The sequence below is a fragment of the Homarus americanus genome, unplaced genomic scaffold, assembly GCF_018991925.1.
Source record: "Homarus americanus isolate GMGI-L3 unplaced genomic scaffold, GMGI_Hamer_2.0 scaffold39155, whole genome shotgun sequence".
In the NCBI taxonomy this organism is placed as follows: Eukaryota; Metazoa; Arthropoda; class Malacostraca; order Decapoda; family Nephropidae; genus Homarus; species Homarus americanus.
The window spans coordinates 2,421,320-2,444,135 of record NW_024737042.1 but is presented as its reverse complement, the minus strand read 5'-3'; the positions used below and the strand labels follow the sequence as shown (position 1 = coordinate 2,444,135).

General features: G+C 39.8%; 1 protein-coding gene across 3 annotated transcripts; it reads right to left on the bottom strand.

Annotated features, from left to right (window-relative positions):
* Nucleotides 1–42: 42 nt before the first annotated feature.
* Nucleotides 43–20,542, bottom strand: LOC121872573 (ionotropic receptor 93a-like). 3 transcript variants are annotated; one of them, XM_042375400.1, is made up of 12 exons: nt 20,171–20,542; nt 18,336–18,435; nt 17,347–17,453; nt 15,808–15,927; nt 12,308–12,546; nt 11,866–11,994; nt 11,439–11,625; nt 10,911–11,147; nt 9,583–9,842; nt 5,782–5,919; nt 5,250–5,436; nt 43–315 (listed from the first exon to the last, which is right to left on the bottom strand). In XM_042375400.1, exons 2-12 carry the CDS (start codon nt 18,415–18,417, stop codon nt 292–294), a joined length of 1,710 nt encoding a protein of 569 aa, XP_042231334.1. In that variant the 5' UTR covers nt 18,418–18,435; nt 20,171–20,542; the 3' UTR covers nt 43–291. The 3 variants fall into 3 exon arrangements, with proteins under 3 accessions (XP_042231334.1, XP_042231332.1, XP_042231333.1); XM_042375398.1 differs by lacking the exon at nt 43–315 and adding an exon at nt 3,178–3,983; XM_042375399.1 differs by lacking the exon at nt 43–315 and adding an exon at nt 3,178–3,983 and having other exon boundaries at nt 12,308–12,540.
* Nucleotides 20,543–22,816: the final 2,274 nt, after the last annotated feature.

The following is a 22,816-nucleotide window of genomic DNA, read 5'->3' as shown; positions in this document are numbered from 1 at the left end:
ATAATCCATATGATTAGACTGTGTAGCATGCCTTCCTCCCATGGTAGGTGGCATTAAGGAGAAGTCATTTTACAAGTTTCGCATTCACGACTTTTAGAAGAAAAATCATGGAAACGATCGTTCCCTACAACTTACTTCAATAATGGCCATGAGGCAGCTGTCGAGCTGGAATGGGCCAATCAGATTCTCCTAGGAAGAAAGTCTCCCTGGCCAGGTAGGGGCGGGTGGTGCCATCTGCCTCAGTGAAGTGTTCCAAGATCATATTTGATAGGTACCGTCGATCTGCCATGTCTACTGTACTGTGGCAGGGCATCTCTATCGTCAAAAAAAGTAAAGTTAACATTTATAGATATGAAGTAGAAAGTACGTTGTTATCATCAGTCTGTAAAAATAACATGATCACATACTGTAATACACGTCCATACTTCTGAGTGATTAGCTGATTTCAGCGTAATCCATTCATCGATAAAATTGATAAATCATTATATTAATTGTTTCGACATCAATTAATAGATTTTTATTTATTTTTTGCTCAACATGATAGTGGAGCTCTAAGATAACCCTATTTCTTTTATTTATTTATTTTTTTTTATTTTTTTTTGAGGGGGGGGGGTGAATCCTCTAAAAAAATCTAGGATTGTTTTGTTGAGAGCTTCGACCTTCAGATTTGCCTGCTCTTACACTCGCTCTAAGGAGGTTGGCTTTTTCTTTTTCTCAATTTAATATTGCTCTCTGTCTTTTGTTTCCTCTCATTCACCGTCGCTTATTTTTCTAAAGCAATGAAGGCATTGGGAGGACGATAACTTGTTCTATTATTAATAATTAGGCCACCTGTAGCCCCTCCTTGCTGGATGGCCCTATCTTCATTCTGGCCAATTTCTTGTACTCCTCCGAGTAGGGGGCCGCAAAAATTTACAAAAGAGCTCTCGGAACGGCGGCCTTGTCACCCCGAGTTGAATGATAAACAGAAATAAATCTTAAGAATTAAAGTTTTCACAAATTAAAGAAAGAAAACAGTTAACTAAATCACCACCTTAGGGTTATCAATGAGTGACCTACGCGATAACGGCACCAGAACCATACCTACCAGAGACTGCCATGGTTAAAGGCACAAGTTATACTTATCTACCGACTTGCACAGTATAAAGTCTTTCACTGATTTAACATTGATATCTTAGAGTGATGCATTCTCTGCCCAATGTGGAGATTCTGAAAGACTGTACGAGTATCTCCTGATGCACTTGCCCTCGTGCATGTTGCTCAGTTATAAATTATGATCCACATGGTTATGTCCAATTTACGAGTTCGTTTTGATTTGTAAGCTATTGGTTAGAATATTAATTATAACTATGTCTGCCTCACAATGGAACTGTGATTCTGGTGAGCTTGGTAAGGTTGGGGGGACACGATTTTTTTAGTAAATCCAATATCGTGACTATTTTTTCTACCGTTGCTCCAGTTATTAGCCCCCGATCTCCTTCAAGACAATTTTTCAGCTAAGGCTTCCCACCAATCTTGGCTGGCTGAAGTTGACAAGAGGTTGTCAAGGAAGATGTGTAAATGGTTATGATGACGGAGCTTGGCGAGTCTTTTTTTCTTTGTAATTTACTGTCCGTCAACATCGATGGTCATTACGGCCGTAGTCTTGTTCTTTTGACCTCTTCCTTTTGTTAATCTTTTGTCTTTTCTGTATTATAATATCCTTTTCTTCTTCCTGGTCATCTAGGTTTGGTGAAGATTTGTAGGGTCGATAAACTCTGAATTTCTTACTGTCAATATACAGTATCTGGTCTTTGTTGTTTTTTCTCAAAATTTTCTTTTCCTGGTTCTTTTGTCTTGTTTTGTTCTAGTTTCTTCTTTCTTCACTACAAGGAGAGCCTCCTTGTAGCTCAGTTGTTTCTTTTTTCGCACCTTAGCTACGCTACACTCCTCCCTCCACTTAGGACACTCCCGGTCGGAGGAGTGAGGGCCGCCACAAGCTGGGCTTTTCCTGTGTGTAGCCAAGCACGTGGTATGCTGGTGCCCGGTGATCCTGCACGTGGCGCAGACCTCTCGAACCCGGCATTTTTTTGCAGTATGTCCATAGCGTTGGCATTTGTAATATCGTGTGGGTATAACTTAAATGGGATGGTCTTCCACCCCAGTTATACTTCTTCTGGTAGTGTCTTCCGGTAGTCGACCAGGGCCTCTTGGTTGGTCAGCTTCCTTATGACGTGGAGCTGTTCACCGATCAGTTGGTCAAGCTCGTCTTGGTCCAAGTGTTCTATTTCGGCATGGGAGATCACTCCCATCACCAAGTTTTCGTCTTCGTTAATTTCTACCTCGATTGGGGGGGTTGTTGATGACATGACGTCCCACACTTGCCTGGCCTGTCCCCTTTCGGAGAAGTTGACCATAAGGCTACTACTCACCGGTCTGCGGACGTTATTCGTCACCCCCTTGATCTATGAGGAATCGAAAAACTTCCTCAGGACAAGAAGTTGAGTTTCTTGGGGGAGGAGCGCTCAACGATAATAATGCTTATCATGATAACATTTACCAGTCATGTTATGGATAGCTTTAGTAATGCATCAACAGATTGGTTAAAGATGGAGATACATTTTGTTCTTTTATAATAATGGTAATAGTATTTAAACTGTTACATTATTTTGAAATACATATTCAAGTTTATTAAGAAGATTTATGATCCACTACAGATGTTTTTGTCTATTTCATCAGCATCGCAGAATATGTATTTGACATCTTAAAAACCAGTAACATTTTTGTTTACTTGTTAGAGAAAATGTATGTAAGCATTTATTTAGGGAATAAGAAGTTTTTGTTAGGTAATGAACTATGTTTCTTGATTAACAGTTTGCAGTTATTTTAGTTACAGAACAAGTCATCTTTTGAGAATCTTTTGTAGAGATTGACAATCTTTAGAAGATGTATACAAACGTGAATATATTTAGTCGTGGTGTGGTAAATGTGTGAAGAAAAAAATGTATGCACATGTGAGCAGGCTATTGTAGTGGCTCCTGTCAGTGAGATCCCGAATTAAGGAAACGATACATCGAGGGTAGATGGAATAACTTCCCTCAAGAGTAATTTAAATGTTTAATAATAAATTTCTCATGCTGGAAGAAAGTTTAGCGACACAAGAGAACTGGAAATAAAAACCCCTCGGGTTGCCTGTCAGCAGACGTTTATTAATTACAGAAGTATTAATGTTATAAACATAATTTTTAGTGAACGAAAGCATGACAACAATGAATAATAAGAAAATAGTGGTAATAATTACGTGTTGCCAGTCAAACAGCGACTTGTTTCACTGCCATTATTTAATATTAAGACACAATTATGTACACCATACGTACAAGTACTGGAAATACACGTACAGTACTACTAACACCGAGAGGTAATACAGTATGGTGTCAGTGATTGTGACAGTTCTACGAACACAGGTCCCTCACACTGGTATAACAAAAAAGCTTCTTCTTGGCATTATTAGCTTTCACTCTACGTGTGTGATGAAGGCTTGCTTGGGTGTTTATTCCATCTGGTTACAACCACTTATATATTAAAACTTTTATAAATGTAGGAAAAATGCTGTATGGGAATCTCGGTTAGTTTGTTGGCGAGTAAAAAGAATTTACACAATTGTGAGGAAATCCGTGGAATTGGGAGTTTTAGGAAGGATCTGTGGCTTGATTGTCCCAAAAAAGTTTGTAGGTCAGAGTCCCGGAGAACTACTTGTTATACGTCATAGATACCTCGACAGCGAAAACAACCCCAGCAAGGAAAAGTCCCAGAAGGATAAACACGAGGGGTCCCTGCATGTGTGTGACGGTAAGGGCTATAATGCTCTTGTCAGACTCTGCGGTCTCGTCTACCACCTGCTGTCCCTGCTGCAGCTGCTGTGCCAAGTACTCGCGCTGACGCCGCTGGCTTCTCCGGCGGGTTTGACTTACAGTGTCATCACTCCACTTTTCATACAGGCCAGCCTGGAGGTAGAAGCCTGTCTATAACATGGAGTGGCATGCTTTTAGATATATATCATGTTCTAAGTAACATTCACGCGGGGGCTCCTGTGTTATTGATTTGCTACATTCCTGAGCTTCACACTGTCCTATATTTTTTTTTTCACTTAATTTTCTCTCGCTTCCATTTTTCTAACACCAATCTTACTGTCTAAGCAAATGCGACTTTTTTCACTAACAAGTGACGATCAGCTAATGCGAAACATGAAAATCGAAGTTTGGCAAACGTTTTATGAATTATTACTGTTCTTTCGTCAGGTAGATATATGTGTGGTGCCAGTGTGCTTGCCCAAGTTTCTACATGATTCATAGTTTTTAAATTAGCAAATGGAATGAAATATGTAGAAATTATCGAACGTCTTTGATCTATATCAATGCAGACAAAGAAATTAAGAATCGAGTCATCCTTTGCAGTCGCTTGTGGACATGGATTCATGCATGATACGTAACTTGACTGGGGATACCACAGGGGCGTATAGAAGCACTTTTCCCTGACTGTACCTCTTTGTTGGTTATTGTCATTAGATATGAATCAGGACAACTATTTTTGAATGATTACATGTTCACAAACTAACTCCCTATCAGATTTCCACCAATGAACATCATGCAGGGTAAATACAGATTGTTGCGCGATAAACTAAGGCCTCGTACACACCAAGATACATTGTCTAGAAACAGTTGAACAGCAATGTATCTCAGTGTGTACGAGGCTTAAGACACGATAATATCCAAAAGTCTTTTCAAAGTTAATTAACTTCATCACTACAGACAAGAGGGAATAATTACTGTGGTTAAGTTAGTATACGTCTTACAATTATACGGATTAACGAACTGTATTGTAGATTAACACTAATCCCTTCAAGGATGATTCACTACAAGAGATGTAAAACTCATGAAGACAGTGGCTAGCGTATGTGTGTGTCAGGGTTGATGTATATTTCATATTTATCACCAAACTGAGCAAGATGAAGGTGAACTTTAATGTTTCAACCTGATGGACTTGAATTCGTCGATGACTCTAGAAGTAACCACAGTGCTATGAGTTGGAAACCTTGCTTCAATTGTTGTTATGTAGTAGAGTTAATCCATTGGAGAGTGAAGCATACCTTTAGAACATGTTAAGCCTTCTGACCGTGGTAGGTATAGAGGAAATATCTCGTAGGTCACTCATTAACGACCCGTAGACAATAAAGAACTATTACCCCGACAGCATCGCTCCCTACAACTTACTTCAATAATGGCTATGAGGCAGCGGTCGAGCTGGGATTGGTAGGGGGCGTCATGAGGGATGGGCCAAGCAGATTGTCCTGGAAAGAGAGTCTCCCTGGCCAGGTAGAGGCGGGTGGTGCCATCTGCCTCGGTGAAGTGTTCCACGATCATATTTGACAGGTACCGTCGAGCTGCCATGTTTGCTGTACTGTGGCAGATTATATTAGTATTATCAAGAAAACTAAAGGAAACAATTATGATTGCTCTATCTGAAAATTATTGTTACGGAACAAAACACTATGTGGATGTAATATTTTAATCCGCAACACCTTTGAAATCAATAAATCGTGTTAGTATTACTCTCTAACACAGGCCTACAGTATGTACAAGTACAATGACCTGAAAGAAGACTTTTATAATAAGGAAGTTTGTTATGACCCTGCAGCTACGATGTACCTCTTCACCCACATACATGTTCACATGCTCTGAAGTACACCCACATATTTCACAAATTTACTAGGTATTAAAATATTTACATTAAATTTAATCTTACTTCTGTTCAATGGCCATCTGTAGTCCCTCCCTGGTGGATGGTCCTATCATCATCATCCTGGCCAATTTCTTGTACACCTCTGAGTCTGAACCCGCGAAGAATTGACGCCACAGTTCCCCAAATGGCGGCATTGTCACCCTGAATAAACAAAATTTACATAGAAGTTTTAAGGATTATTGATTTCATAAATTTGAGAGAGTACACTTAACAGATTTCCTCTACCTCAGGTTTATCAACGAGTGTCCTACAGGATAACTCCACCACATCATCACCTACCAGAAACTACTATGGTCACAGGCACCTGGCATACTTAGTCAAGACACTTGCAAATTAAAACGCCTGTCACTGACTTAACATTTTGATATTATGGAATGATGCGTTCCCTGTCTTGTGCGTTCCCTGTCTTGTGCCAAGATTGTAAAAGACTATACGAGTATCTCTAGATGCACTTAGCCTCGTGCATGACACTGTTATACATTATGATCCACATGGCTATGGCCAGTTTGTGAATTGCTTTTTGATTAGGAATTCTGTTCCTTATAATTCGTTTTGACTTGTTAAGATACATGTGAGTTTACTTAATCATAAACATGTCTGTCTTGTAGTGACCTGTGCCCAGGTGGGCTAATCCCGACAAAAAAGAAAAAAAAAAGATGGTAACTGAGGTCCCACCCATGACCCCCCAACCGGCCAGATGACGTCTTGCACCTATCCGGCCTGAAGATTCAGCCAGCAACACCGAATATTCTCTCAACAGGTGCTGAAGTTGCTGGTACGTACCACAAGGTAATTCATTGCGAGCTTGGAGGGGACAGACATGGATGCTTTGTTTTGTTCCCAGAATCATGAGTTTAGTATTGTAAGTAAAGGAAATGAAGTACCAGTATGTTCTTGCTTTTGTAATCGTGAAAGTGATCGTGATTACGATTACATTTTGAATTTAATCGATTACGATTACTTTGCCCAAAAATAAGAATGTAATTGATTACGATTACTTTGAAATCTGTAATCGATTGTAATCGACTCCGATTACAAATTACGATTACCCCATGTCTGCCGTTTTTGAGGGAGAAGGCGTCACTGTCAGTCAATCAACATCGAGTAAATGAAATCCAACGTTAAAACCCCGCGAATTTCCCAGGATGCAGGTCCATATAAGATCCTGTTCACTTGCAGTTACTACTACAGTTGACCTTGAGAAAACTCCAACATATCACAAATCACAATTTGGCACAAAAAGACACCAACCTCGCCAGATATTCCTAAACCCATACGACAACAATCCAACACCCATACCAATAAAACAGACAAAAAGAATACTAGGGGTAGCATTCGACCACACCCTCACCATGAGACAACATCGCCAAAAGGCACTCACAGGCAAACAGTGATTGAGAAGTGCAACAACAGAAAGCAAAACACACTTATACAAAGCACTAATACACCCCCTGTTGACATACGCACCCAACGCACTCCAGTTAGCATCACCAACCAACATCAAGAACTACAAGTCATATAAAATAAAGCACTAAAGTTCAAGCACAACACACACTGGACAATTCATCACAAACGAACACCTATATGAACAGAGCAACAGTCCACCTCTCAACATCTACTGGAGACTATTAGGTGAAAGACAGATAGAAAAACTCCTAACCACACACCCACAATGGCAGGAATACTTTGACGGCATCATACTTCACACCGCATATACAGAAATAGAAACCCCTCAATACTAAAACACTCAAACAACAATAACACTCCTCAATCTGCACCGTGGGTGGCCTGAGGACAGTCCAGGTACAGCCCCCTTCACTAGTGCGTTTACAAATCATTACATTGAGATATTTGCTTTGATGATGTTTTACTTTGATTCCATATTATGTTTGACTATTACGAGTTCCTTCTGTCGAATGTAAATAAACACAGGGCTGCCACACTGCACACAACCTGGATACCCTCTGTAAACGCACTAGTGAAGAGGACTACACAATCAAGCCGCTCTGAGTTCAGATATTCACCTCCCACCACTCCACTTAAACTTTGACGATGCAACAGCAATATCGAAAGCAATGAACTTATTCGAGGTTCGATTATTCCTAAGCAAATCAGAGAACTACTCCTAAGTTTCTTCTCAAAAACTCTACGACGATACCCTCATCTTCAATGCGACGAATACTCTGACATTTTAAAATCAGATATTCAAATCTCTTCCTCTCCAACTAGCTCCGTTCCATCATTGGCATAACCTCAAAGACTGTACCTTCATCTGTCACCAAACAACCTTACTACTAACCTACTACTTCCTTTTCCACTGGGAGGTGCCTACCGGGGTTCTGGGTTGAGCTGCGGCAGTGCGAATCTTGCACGTCGGTCATGATGCTGGGAGTCTGAACTACGATCCTGTAACAATCAGGCATGCGGTGTTAAGCCACGGCACCTACAGTATTTCTACTCCTATTCACTTCCATCCACATGTTGTCCTTCAACTGAACCTTCTTCACCCCTGTCATTTGGTATGTATGTATGTATATGCTGATAACCACCAGGAAAGAAGAAAACACGAAGTTCCCAAGCGCTTTCGTGTAATTCACATCTTCAGGGGTGAGTACAGACTAGAGAGAGAAATACAAACCAAGGTGTATATATACAGAGGAGGGTGAGACCAGGTCCACAATGGTCAGGTATTAGGTAATGACCCTACTAATCTTTAAATAGCACACAACGGTTGGTGGTCAGGTCAGATGGTCAGGTGACCCGGCCTTCTCACCTGGTTACAAATCTTCTTAATTACAAAATTGTCCAGTTTGTACATGCCGTTACTCAAATTCATGTTGAATGCTTCAGTATGTTTAATAAGACTAGATTCTATGATGTTCCTACTATCAATTGAATTACATGGTAATAATGAGGAGGCATTATCCCAGTCAATGCAATGCTTGTTATCCCTCAAATGAACAAACAGAGCATTGGATTCCTGGCCTGTCCTAACACTGTATTTGTGTTGTTTAATTTTAGTTGCAAGATCTTTTACTGTCTGGCCTAAGTAAAACATATTACATTCCTTGCAAGGAACTTTATAAATGCAACCAATTGTGTTGTTGGGGGAGTTCTTGATTAACATTTGTTTAACAGTGCACGAGTTTTTAAATGCCACATTGACGTTCCAGGTTTTTAGTTGTGAAGGAATGTGTGAGAAATTTTTGTGAAATGGTAATATTAAGATATTCTTATGGTCATGGGTGGGCTTGGGATCAGTTCTATAAAAAGTTTTCTTAGTAATGTTTAGGCATTTGTCTATGAAAGATCTAGGGTATTTAAGGTTTGAGCCAATGTTATATATATATTTGTATTCCTCATCGATGAATTCCGGACTGCAAATTCTCAAGGCACGTAAAAACATTGTTGAAAATACTGACTGTTTGACTTTATTATGGTGGGCAGAATAATAATGAATGTATGAACACACATTAGTTGGTTTTCTATAAATACTGAACTTAAAAGTGTTACCTATTCTGTGTATCAGACAGTCTAGGAATGGCAATTTACAGTCTTGCTCTAATTCCACAGTGAATATGATCGAGGGGGCTAAGTTGTTAAGTAGTGGCAGGAAAGCTTTTAGGTCCTCATTACATGGCCAGAGACATAATACATCATCAACATATCTAAACAAAGAGGGTATCAGGATTAAAAATGACTTGCTTGGATTTTGTCTTTACTGTTTTAGTGGTTATAATTTAGTTTTCAGACTTAAATCTTTGCATCATTTTAGTGGGTATTTTACATACGCCGAAAACCTACTTATGAACGGTGTCCACCAGCTGTTCCACAGTCTCTGGCCGGGGCGGGTACTTGGGCAGCGTGAGGGCGGCTGTTAGGTTGCCACGGTAAACCGTCCCGATGATGAGGGCGAACACCAGCCACGCCACCACCAGGAGGCGGCCGGAGGTGATAGGTGGGAGCTGCTGTGGCAGGTTCTGGCCTACCAGGATCCCCATCACCTCCAACACCTCAGCTGCCACCCGTAGCCGTCCACACTGCTTCTCTCTTCCTCTGCTGACCTGCGACATTATATTATATAGGCGAGTGGCAGAAGAGCGATGTATGCATGAAAACCATGAGTTGAGATAATGAAGGTTAAAGTTTGCTTATACTGTACTATTTTTAGCCTATCTCCGTAACCCACCACATGATTTTCATAAAGTCGGTGTAAAAAGATAGGAAAATAAATGTAGCTGTAGAATAAGTAAATAATCCTGAAGTCGTCAAGGTCACAATGGTCATATTGTCAAGTATGAATTTTGTAGTCACCTTAGAACCTGTAAAAATGGATCAAATAAAGTTTTTGTAAAATTTTGATATGATACTGCCACGTTAAGATTCACCAATTATGAAAATATCTTAATAAGCAAATACAGTCGCACGCTTTGAGATGCGATAATGTGCAGAATACAGAATAGTACTTCTACACTCTCCAGTCCAGTTATACAAAAGTTTTAAGGAAATAAAAATGCAAAAAAGCGAATAATTACGCGACAGCTTCCACGAAAAACTTTACAATGGAAATGGAATTACAAAAAATTGGGAAAAAACTTTAACTGTCAAAGTCATCTACTTAAGATACCGCTGTTACGATGATATATTTGTCATCCAAGAGAGAAATAAATACGAAGAGCTGAACAAATGAAACAATGGAATTGAATTGATATTGAACTTGAACAAAACTAATCTTCAAGTGATTCACAAACCTCCACCATATTATATTATTATTATAAATTTGAATTAATGAAATACTGTACATAAGTTAGGGAATTAAAAAAAATCAAGAGTCAAAATGGCTTAGAAATCCTTTAGAAAACTCAGTTTTGTATTCTATAATAAAATTCCCCTTTGTCCAACTATAGAAGATTAGAGTTAAGAACTACATTTAATGACGGAGGCCAAAATGCGTGACCTATAATTCTTCAACATGCTAAACAACCCATGACAGTCTGCCAGACGTCAAAAAGTACTCTCGTTCAATGGCAGGTTATACTATCTATGCCAGCAACGCAACAACTACTAAACAAACTTATGAAACAACCGTTTGACACAATATTCACAGTATAGACACTGGTGAATATTCTTACCATATAGTAGATGGCGGGCATGAAAAGGAGGACCACCAGCACCCAGGCCCAAACCTCACCGGTTAGTGGGTAGAAGAGGCTATCAAGGCTGGGTTTCAGGCCGGGCTTGGCCAAAGTAAAAGACATTTGGTTATACTCATAGATTCTGGTAAAGTCGTGTTTCTTCTTGCGCTCTGGCAGGGGTACATGGAACACCGCTGTGATGAATGCCACCCGCTCCTCCACTTTCTTGACTGCCTGAGGAGTAATGCTCGTTACAAATCATTATGCTGGGCAACATCTGTAAAGCTAATATGACATTCTTTTCTATTTGTGATGAACAAGGGGGGGGGGGATCAGTTATATTACCGCTGAAGGGGAACCTTATTGACAAATGACTTATAGTCAAGCAAGAAAAATATTTTCAGACGACCTTGGTTCTCTTCCCAGTATTGAAGCGATAGACTTGCCTTGCAAAAATGATACAAAAGAAGCCAGTCCTCTGACATCAAGTACTGAACTTGTGTTCGGAATATTATTATTATTTACCTCTCCCCAGGAAGCAGTAGGAATGATATTAATAGTGAAGTTGAGGGTGTGGGAGATAGTCTCGAGGGAGAGGTAGTCACAGCCTGTGTAGATGGTGACGAGGCTCCCGTCAGCCGCCTCCTGCTGCTCCTCCACCCAGTATGGTGGCCAAGGCTTTCCCGTCACGTTCACCTCAGCACCATGGAAACTGAGGAACAGGACAATATATTGTGAATACTGTAGATAATAGGAAATAAATCTATATAAAATTCCAAAATCAATGGTATAAATTATGTTGAAGGCAAGAAAAACTAATGAAACTTGTTTATTATAGGATGGAAATACTGTAATGAAAAGGCGAAGAAATGAAGATGAGAACAATAAGAAGCCCACGAATAAAGTCGGCAACAACCATATCCTACACATAACACATCACTGTCGCACATACTTGGAGAACTTCTCAGGGAAGAGTGGCAGGGCTGTGAGGAGGCGGAGGCCGTGTCTTGGTGTCCACACAGCTACCCGCAACACCTGGGCGCCATCTGGACTGTAAGGCAGGTGAGTGTACACACTGTACCTGTGTGATAGGTGACTGTACAGTAGATTTCCTAATGTAGTGATATATGTTAAGGCGTGTAAACGCGTGGCGATTATTTTCCTGGTCGATTACATAATGATGTTATGATTCACATTATGTGTCTGCACGATACTTGATGCTTTACCCCACATGTCATTCAAGGACTCGTTATTTTTCATCGGAGAATAATTGTTAGTACTAAATTAAATATATTTTTATGAATTCAGTTTCTATCTATACTTAAAAATGTAATCCTAAAAGCCCATATACTACTCATCAGGATGAGCAAGATGGTGTTCATTGTGTAAATTACCTGAGGTTGGGTGGTGTGTCATCCAGGTTAAGCAAGATGGTGTTCATCATGGAGAAGGTCCAGTGGGAGGACAGGAGGGCGTGGAGCTGTGGGAGTGGGAGGCTGGTGACCACCAGCAGCTTGGTGGCCCACACCAGGAGGCGGCCCTTGAGGGACCACTCGGCGAAGGTGTCAAGGAAGACCGGGTCGTGACTCACCACCACCACCCGCACACACCGAGACCCCATCCTCACCTGTGACTAGCAATCGTTCTACTGTAATTGACTAATTTTCAGTTGAGCATTCCCTAACTCAAGGATTCATCAACATGATATCATATGGGATATAACAATGTATCAAATCATTTGGTGTTTACCGGGTCGTTTGTCAGTTTGTGCCAAGTGATAATGCAGTGCAGTATATAAGAAATTAGACCAAAGTTATCATCTAGTGAACAAACACGGAATATAGTGCAGTACTTGAGGAGAAGGCGGCCTAGTTCTCAAGCAGGCGACCAAAACCGCTAGGACAATACCATCCCATAATATAAGCCGGGTACGCCTACATCTGAATCCTGCTTTCACATTCTTCACGTGAAAGTAGGACCCACTGTGGATAAACTTGCTATTGAAAAACTAAATAAATACGGCCCCAACAAACAGTCGCACTCAGTCCGAGCTTGAGTCTGGAGTCTGTTAGTTAGGAGTCCATACTATCTACCCGTCAGAGTTAGTCGCAGCCGTGAGGTGGTTCGGCGGGGCCCGATGCCTCATCTCGCTGGGTTTCTCACAAGGTATAATAAAATCTGTTCCATTAGTGTACAGTGGTTATCCTGCCCCACAGGGAAATAGTGGTGGGAAGTGCAGCCTACTCTATGTTAGTGGTTTAGTCTGTCATAACCGTAGTTTAATTTGGTCACTAGTTGCAACCTATTATTATCTTATGAATGTTCCCGTGATGAGTAATTAACAGTGCTTATTCACCTAACTAATAAATAACTTGTACTCATTCTTACGTTTCGAAAACGTAAACATTTTATAATTATTGATACACACAACTACGCTACCATTTTCATCACTTAGCAATCACTCCTACTGTAAATTTTCACTACCTCAGTGAGTTTATTATTCATTACAATAACAAATAATTATTTCGTAACCAATTTATGTTGATTTCATCAGTTCGATGGTAAGAATTTACCTCAAAATGTAGCTGTAGAAGGCAGTACTCCACACACCTTCATTACATAATATTAAAAGAACAAAAAACAACAGCAACAGTCGTGTAACACGAGTCCATAAACAGTTCTGCTGTCAAACTGTTAGATACGCCCCAATGTAACGATGAAATATAAATTATCTACTGCTTTGTTTTTCCAGTGGGAAGACATATAACTATTGAATTAAAGGGGTATTTTTACACTGCGAGGGCATGAAGACAACTACAGTGCAACATGTTTTTGTCAGTATTGTTGTTATCGCCGCTGGCTTCAGCTACAGTGCTGGCATGTGATGCCATTAAATCTTTCGACCTGTGACCTCGCCAGATGTAGAAGTGTTTACAGACAAGTCCTGGTACTGCTGAGTGGACTGTCTTCGACTGGTGGCGGTGCTGCCAGCCCCTCCATGAGACAGATCGCCCTCTCTAGTGATGCTGTGAAGACCAGCCTTCTCCTGTCCGAGAATTTGTGCTGGGACGATTTACGCAATACTGTTGTCTCTTGGAACACCATACTGATCTGCATTGACCCGCACTTGTAAGTACAGCCTGAGTGATGACATACCCCTCGGTACTAAAATATTGTTGACTAATTACGCCTACTCGTTTCTGCCTAACCTGGAGTAATAAGACAATGCAGAATGAGGCGAAGCTAAGATTAATAGAGTTATGAACTTTGTGTTATGTCAGTTTGTTTAATAAATTGTAATTGAGATAAAGTTGTGTTGGACTAACTAATTATGTATCAGATGGATCACCATGTAATATTATGAACGCCTTCTCCTCTGCAGGTTTTGACCACATCAATAAATATTGAATGCGTTAAATGACGGGTTTCAATCATTTCCTTCGACTTGCCCGTAACCTGAACGTCCTTAACTAAAGCGTTTACAATTGTAGTAATCTGACTAACAATGAGAATATTTTTCATTAGCCCGCCCTGTAGGTACATCCCTATTGGGTTGACTAAATATTAAGCTGCAACAATAAACTTTATGTTTGTCACCTCCATTAGGATATCAAAAGTTTATGTAAAAGTTAACCGAGAAAATGCTGCAACACATCAATTCTGTTCAATCTAACTTGTATAAATTTGGTTATTTAACAATTTCCGAAATTATACAATACTGTACTGTACACAGATAAGGACGACTAGATTCTCGCTATTATAACGGTTACTGCTCAGTAACGGGAACAGACATTTAACTATACTTTAAACACAAAGGAAATTATGAAAACAAAATCGTATTATACCTTAAAGTTCACTTACCGCTCTAATAACAACGTAGTTCACGAAATATATGTCTTGTGGTATATATCAAACAGTTGTTGGGACCGAGTTAAAATTGTATTCTACTGAATGATAAACAGTAATGACTAGTGCGGTGCATCGAATATACTATAGGACTAGACGTGTGTCTGTCTGTCTGTCTATGTGTGTGTCTGTTCTGGGCAGCCGAAACGGCACAATCGTTTTTCATCAAACTTGGTGGAAAAATCGCAAAAAAATTCGTAGAGTGGAACAAACCTGGTCCCATGTCGATGGATTCTTTAGGAAGGCATCAATTAACCATTTTTTTTACGAAGGAAAACGATGTCGCTGTACTCTGTCAGCCGGACGGCGAACTGGGCACGAAGGGCCCACGATCACTTGTCAGTAACTATTTTACGTCAGTGATAAAGACTAGGGTGTTGACCGACTGAAAGTTTGATTTGAATGTAGATAAATATCTTCAATAAGATATGTGGGGTGTTGCTAATGAGATCATAAAAGACGGACACAAAAATACCTAAAATAACCCTAACTAAATTCCACAATTTTCAATGTATACAGTTAACACAATCTCGGCCACTTCGTAATGCGACTCATTCGCTGTTACACCCTGGCTGATGCCATCTTACAATTTACATCCGCCAGGTTGTATATAGATGAAAAGTTAACTCGAATTATGTCAAATTCGCATAAGAAAATTTAACGATCGTGATATATGTAACATCTCCCCTTACATGGAGGAGCGGCCCTGGTAGGTTACTTGCCAGATTGGGATTGGGTTACACGGGTTTATGTTAAGTACCAAGAATTTCTCCTGCTATTAAAACGTACAACTGTACATCTCAAGCATAATGTCAAGTAATATTAAGGCCTTAACAATAATACCAGGGACTTTCCAACTTTAGCAGTAGGACGACTGACCTACCTGTCGAGCCTGGTGGAGCTGGCGCGATAATGACCTACCTGTCGAGCCTGTTGGAACAGGTGGGAGAGTGACCTACCTGTCGAGCCTGGTGGGAGAGTGACCTACCTGTCGAGCCTGGTGGAGCAGGTGGGAGAGCAGCACCAGGGTCTCGTTAGCGTCCTGGCCGTCCACCACCACCTCGAACACCCCCACACCCCAGGGGCTCCCTCGTACTACACTCTCCTCCTGAGACATGAACGCTTCTACCATTATTTAGAAAAACAATTCTGCAAGACATAAGTATATTAGGGGAATTCTCACAAATCTAAGAAGATTAAGAATATCATGTTTACCTATGATTTCTTTTCATCGTTTTGGAAGGAATCGAGTCCATAAAATAAAATTAACAGATAGCAGTCACCATATGTACAGGTGACCCTTGAGATAATTTAAGATACTTTGTGCATAGGTTTGGTATTTTTGTCTCTTTTGTAAAATTGAGAGCAAGGCCTGTGTCGGTAGGCAGACAAAACTCCCTCGTATATACGTATATTAGAAGGGAACCTACAGCAATTGTCCTACAACAAGTACAGTATATACAGTAAATCAATATTAGACATAACTTTGACGAATGCTTTAATAAAAGTGACTGCTGTATTACAAAGGTTTATGTTATATTACACCTGAAAAACATTATTTGAAAATGAAGAAAATTAAAGCGACATTATAAAATAATCTGTGCTCCTTGGTTAAGACATGAGTAAGCCAAGAGGACAGGCTGTCTCCCTTCTCCGGTTCTCCGGTTCGCCTTCGTAACCTTCAGGAAAACCTTGGGGCCAATAATGGTATCCCAACCGCTCTGCCATGCAGTGTGAATGGTAGTCCTAGTCCCAGGAAGGCTTATTTCGATAAGGAAATTGGCGAGGTAGTTTACACTCGCCTAGAACTCGGTAAAAATCCACCAGTGGGAATAGTTTTATTACTGACAGTGAAATGTGCTTAAAGGCTTTGGTTGTGGAAGCTGAAAATTAGACAGTAAAATTACAAGCGGTGTTGGGCAAGAGAACCTCTCCGGGTACAGGTTGGAAAGATCTCTGAACTTGTACAGGCTCATTCACCAATGCACTTAAAGGGGCTCGTCAGATTTTGTGCACCGTGGCAGGGCTGTGTTAGTTTACATTCGACAGAAGGAAACTCGCTATAACAAACATATTACAGAATCAAATTAAATCAATATGAAAAAAATCTCAATCTGTATATTTTTATTATTTTTAATAAGAAATGGATTAATTCGACTGCTAATAGCTCGTATCCTTTGCCTAGTGGACGGTGGTATGGCTAGATGAAGTGACATCCACTAAGCAAAATATACGAGCAAATTACTGTCTAATTAATGCATATCTTACTAAATATATAAACATTCCTCAAATCATTGCAGTAAATGGAGGCTATACAAGAAAATGTAGCAGATGGAGGCTACATAGGAACATACAACAGGTGGAGGCTACACAAGAGCATACAGCAGGTGGAGACAACATAAGAGCATTCAGCAGGTGGAGTATACATAAGAACATACAGCAGGTGGAGGCTACATAAGAATATACAGTAGGTGGAGGCTACATAAGAACATATAGCAGGTGGAGGCTACATAATAACAAACATCACCTTGAAGATGGTGGAGGGTGAGGTGGTGAGGAGGATGAGGGAGCAGGTGGGCTGAGACACGGCCTCCAGCACGGCGCCCACACCACCACCGGCGTCTTGTTGCCAGCCTGTTTTGTATAATTTCATATCAACACCCGACTTTGTCTCCCAGGGTAAAATTCGTAAGTACAGTTGGCTACAGGTATAGTGTTCCACCCCTCAGTGGCCTTTCCGACCAGGTGGCCAAAATATTTTTGTTTTCGATAATGTTTGTAATCGAGATTTGTGCTAAACGGTATAATAGATGTAAAATCTGTAAAGAAGGTTTGACTATGATTCCGAAGGTTGCCATATGTTCAGAAGGCCACCGAGGGGTGGAACACCATACCTGTGGCCAACTGTACAACGCTTCTCCTTCTTCACCTTTTGCCATTTTGCGAATAATAGCGAAAGCGAAATTAAGTACATGTGTAAATTAATGTCATAATAATAATACATAAATATAAATATAAGTATGTATAAACATGTAAATAAAGAATATATATATATATATATATATATATATATATATATATATATATATATATATATATATATATATATATATATATATATATATATATATATATATATATATATATATATATATATATATATATATATATACATATATATATATATATATATATATATACACACAATGCTATATATATATATATATATATATATATATATATATATATATATATATATATATATATATATATATATATATATATATATATATATATATATATATATATATATATATATATATATATATATATATATATATATATATGTGTGTGTGTGTGTGTGTGTGTGTGTATTAGATTGTAACGGGGACTAGGAGGAGTGATCATTTTTGATTGGTAATGACCGAGTTAATTTAGGACACATCAGTAGCTTTACCTCTTGTGGTTGACTAGAGGTGAAACTGACGCAAGATGTTCAACTGTGGTGAGACTTACTGTGCTGTGGAGATTGAGACGCTACAACATCTGCCATCATGATCACCAAGACTACCACCTTTTTCATCCACCACATCATCATATTTTCTCTTCCTCCGTACTGTAAAGAACAGCATTATGACTTGCAGACCTTCAGAGTAACCTAATGTACTCTTAACTACAAATTTACTTTCTCTCTCCTATTTAGTCTTAATTGTCTTAGTTAGTTGGTATTACTTTTCTAGGCAGTGAAATATTATTAAAACCCCCAAAAAACTTATGTATAGATCTTCGAATGTCATTGAAGTTTTTGGGTAAATTGAAAACACATTCTGATTTCTAGGAATTGTTTCATGATCATTGACTTGGAAAAACATTACTACAGACATTACACTTGCATGTGCTGAGAGAACTTCATAACTGGGATCTCTTTATCAATATCTGACGTAAGATAAAACATTACTGAGGTTAGCAATATGAAAATTGTATCCTGAAAACATAATAAAGAAATCTTTTAAAAATATTGGTACACTCGTAATCAAAACACGCTTATTGTTTCAACTTATCATTCATAAGATAATATACAATTAAATAGCGTATTACACAACAAATAAATCATACACAATTGAACTTTAGGATACAAGATAACTATGAAATTTCAAATATTTATAATATTTAAATGAAAATCTTCATTAAAAAATAATACATTCAACTTTAACTAGTTTATGAACCGCTGAGGAATCTTATCATGAAATGTGCTACTTCACACAAAGTATTATGATTCACCAATACAGCAGTAGTATTTCCTTCCGAAGAAATCAGATTAATATTAGAGGAACAACCTGGCACGTACAGCACTGAAAACATGTTTAAATTTCACCTTACATTTTTTTTATTTGAAATTATTTTTTTATATAATTCCTACCTTGATTACTTCGCTGAAATTATATAAGATGGGTATTCTTGTGAACAGTGTTACGCTGGTAGAACGTTGATGCCGAGACCAAGGAATCTACCCGGTGTTCATGCCGTTAAAATTCCACTAGCTTTACCTACACTTGAGTCAGTTATCATTTTTTCATCAAGTCTTTTATTTTCACAATCAACAGGTTTTCATTAATACATGTTTAAATTGTTCGTGCCTATTGATGCAATACTTCTGGTAGAAATAGGAAGGTGAAATCGAACGCTGCTTCTGTTCCTTGGTTTTTCAGTATACTTTAGGTCACTTAATTGACTGGATGTATTCAGTTCGCAGTACTAGGTGGCGATGGGCATCCCTCTATGTACTTACTGACCAACAGCAGTTTCTTTATGCGTCCTGAATGAAGCTTCAGTACTCTAAGTAATAGAACCAGGATCTACCGGGAGAATATCCTAACAAAATCCAACTCGACAAACGCTACTAAACATAAAATAAATAAACTTGCAGAAATTCTCATCCGTTCGTCATGGAAAGCTTACACCCTCTGTAAAACAAGTAGGATGTCTCAAAAACTTGTATTAAAAAAACAATATACAGGTACAAATCGTATATCTGAGATTATTAATTCACAAAATTTAAGGTTTGAAACAAATTTTAGCACGGAGATTAGTAGATCCAAAATGAAATACTTCTACAATCTTGCATCATATCACTCTTGAAATTTGATTACAACTTAAATATATTAAATAAAAAATACACTTATTAAGCATTAGATAAAATGAGATAAAGGCCCTCACGCAACAAGTCAACATTACAAGCCAATTAGATCTCTGTCGGGTAACAAATTAGGCCTCAGAGATCCTGCTGTCAACATTAACACGAAAGTAATTATTTTTTTACTGGAGAAGGCAAGTTAACGTAATGTCCATACCTTTTGCAACAGAGCCGAGGAAGGCCCAAGTTGGAGTAGGACTTTGAAGATCTCTGCTTTCTTCACGATGAGTTGAAAGAAGTGCGTCTCCCCGCTGGGATGTCTGTATAAATGACCAACACATTCACTAACATGCAACAGTACGAAGCAGGTGAACTTATGTTTTTGGTCGTAGGTGATTGGTCACAGGGATACAGGCGACCGATGGTTGGTTATTGGAGGACTTGCGCAGTTAGGAGTCATCTTGGTCGGCTGGCGAGTGGCTAACGTGTACACTGCATTAGTAATGTGTTTGTGTGTTCGGTACAGATGGGTGGTGTTACTGAGCAGTGATGGTGGATGTTGCATGGTGTTACTGAGCGGTGATGGTGGATGATGCATGGTGTTACTGAGCAGTGTTGGTGGGATGATTGATGGTGTTACTGAGCAGTGATGGTGGATGGATGGTGCTACTGAGCAGTGATGGTGGATGATGCATGGTGTTACTGAGCAGTGTTGGTGGGTGGATGGTGTTACTGAGCAGTGATGATGGATGGATGGTAATACTGAGCAGTGATGTGGATGGATGGTGTTACTGAGCAGTGATGGTGGATGGTGTTACTGAGCAGTGTTGGTGGATGGATGGTGTTACTGAGCACTGATGGTAGGTGCATGGTTCTACTGAGCACTGATGATAGGTGGACGGTGCTACTAAGCAGTAATGGCGGATGATGGATGGCGTTACTGAGCAGTAATTGCGGATGATGGATGGTGTTACTAATCAGTGATGGTGAATGAAAATGTCTTGAATTCTGCTCCGTAGGATGGCATCGGTATCCTGTGTGGTGAAAGTGAATGATACGAAATATGTAACTAAATCTTGATAGATCGTTATATATACAGTGTTCAGGTATTGTGTAAGAAAAGGAGGTGAACACTACCTGTCTGCAGCAGTGATGAGTTGTTCCTGTGTCTCAGCTCAGTGTGAGAGCTTGGTTAGCGTGAGGGAGGCAATCAGGTTACCACAGTAGGCAGAAATGGTGAGCGAACACCAGTCACATCGCCACCAGAACACGGATGGAATTTGTCTTGGGGAGTCGTCGTTGCAAGTTCAGCCCCAGAAGCATCCCTACCAAGTCCAGCGCTACCACACTGGCATCTACCTGGTTCTCACCTTTCTTGGGCTCATCTAAGCGAATAATCTGAAGTAGATACATAGCAGGTTTTATAAACATTTCTACAAGCATGCTCGAGTGTAGAGACTGCATGTTTTACCTGAGATTGGTTGGGGTGTCCTCTAGGTTGAACAAGATGGTGTTCATTGTGTATATTACCTGAGGTTGGGTGGTGTGTCCTCTAGGGTGAGCAAGATGGTGTTCATTGTGTATATCACCTCAGGTTGGGTGGTGTGTCCTCCAGGGTGAGCAAGATGGTGTTCATCATGGGGAACGTTCCAGTGGGAGGACAAGGAGCTGTGGGAGTGGGTGGCTGGTGACCACCAGCAGCTTGGTGGCCCACACCAGTAGGCAGCCATTGAGGGACCACTAGGCGAGGTGGCCGTAGTATAAATTATCATATATGCATTTTTTTTCTCGCTAAGCTATAAGCATTGAGATTACAACCGGTATTATGACAAGTTAATGTCTTAAAGTCGAAGAACATTTTCATCCGCCGAGATTTGTGCTGGAGGATTTGAATGCGAGATCCGGAGGTGTTGTCCCTTGGGAGGTGATCAGTAGAGCTCGCGCTGCTGCCGTCAGGAATCAACCAAATAAATCTGATTTAAGTACAGACTGACCTAGCAAATTCCTGACAGAACGAGCACCATATATAGATAGGGATGGAGGTCAGGTCAAGTTTAGATGAGAACCAGCTGTCGACCCTTTTTTTCAACAAAAACCAAGGAAGTATATTGCGCAGCAGGTGGGAGAATGACCTACTGGTTTGAGACTGGTGAGAGAGAAGTGCCAGTGTTTCTATAATGTCCTGGCCAGCCACTCTGAGCACCTAATAAAACACAAATAATAAAAATCATAAACAGGTAAGACGAAAGATATGCCTTGCTTTTTGATGTGTGGAGAAACTGCAACCCTCCATACCTCAGAGGTAAATATTCTTTTACAGTAGTACTACAAAGGAAATTCTATAACTTCATAGTCGAAAACATCTTGGGTGTAAAGGAACCTAAACTGATACCAACCAGCATCTCTGACACACACTGTTACCAGTTTACATTATGCACAGGGGCAGGAGCTTGGCGCGCTTCACGCTACTGCCACACGTAAGAGCACCAAGTCTGTATCCTACATTCACAAGGTCGTTCTTGAAGTCACCAAGCATGGATAGCAGTGGTCAACAAATTCTTACCCCAGCATCACAGTTACGATGTAATTTTAAGATGTTAATTTAGTTTCGTTCCTAACAGCCACATTCTTCAGTGATTTTCCACTGCTCCCGACAATGACCGAGAAACAGTGAAGTAATACACTTAACATGGGTCTTTTCTCGGTGAGGGAGTTTTGTCTCGGCTACTTGCACCCCACTTGTAACCTAAGCATTTCAAAGTGTTCCTCAGAACAGACAGGTTATGTATGCTCTTGAACAGCTCTCTCTTCAGTAAGTCAGTGTGCATTGCTAAGTTAAATCCATATATCACGGAATCAGTCT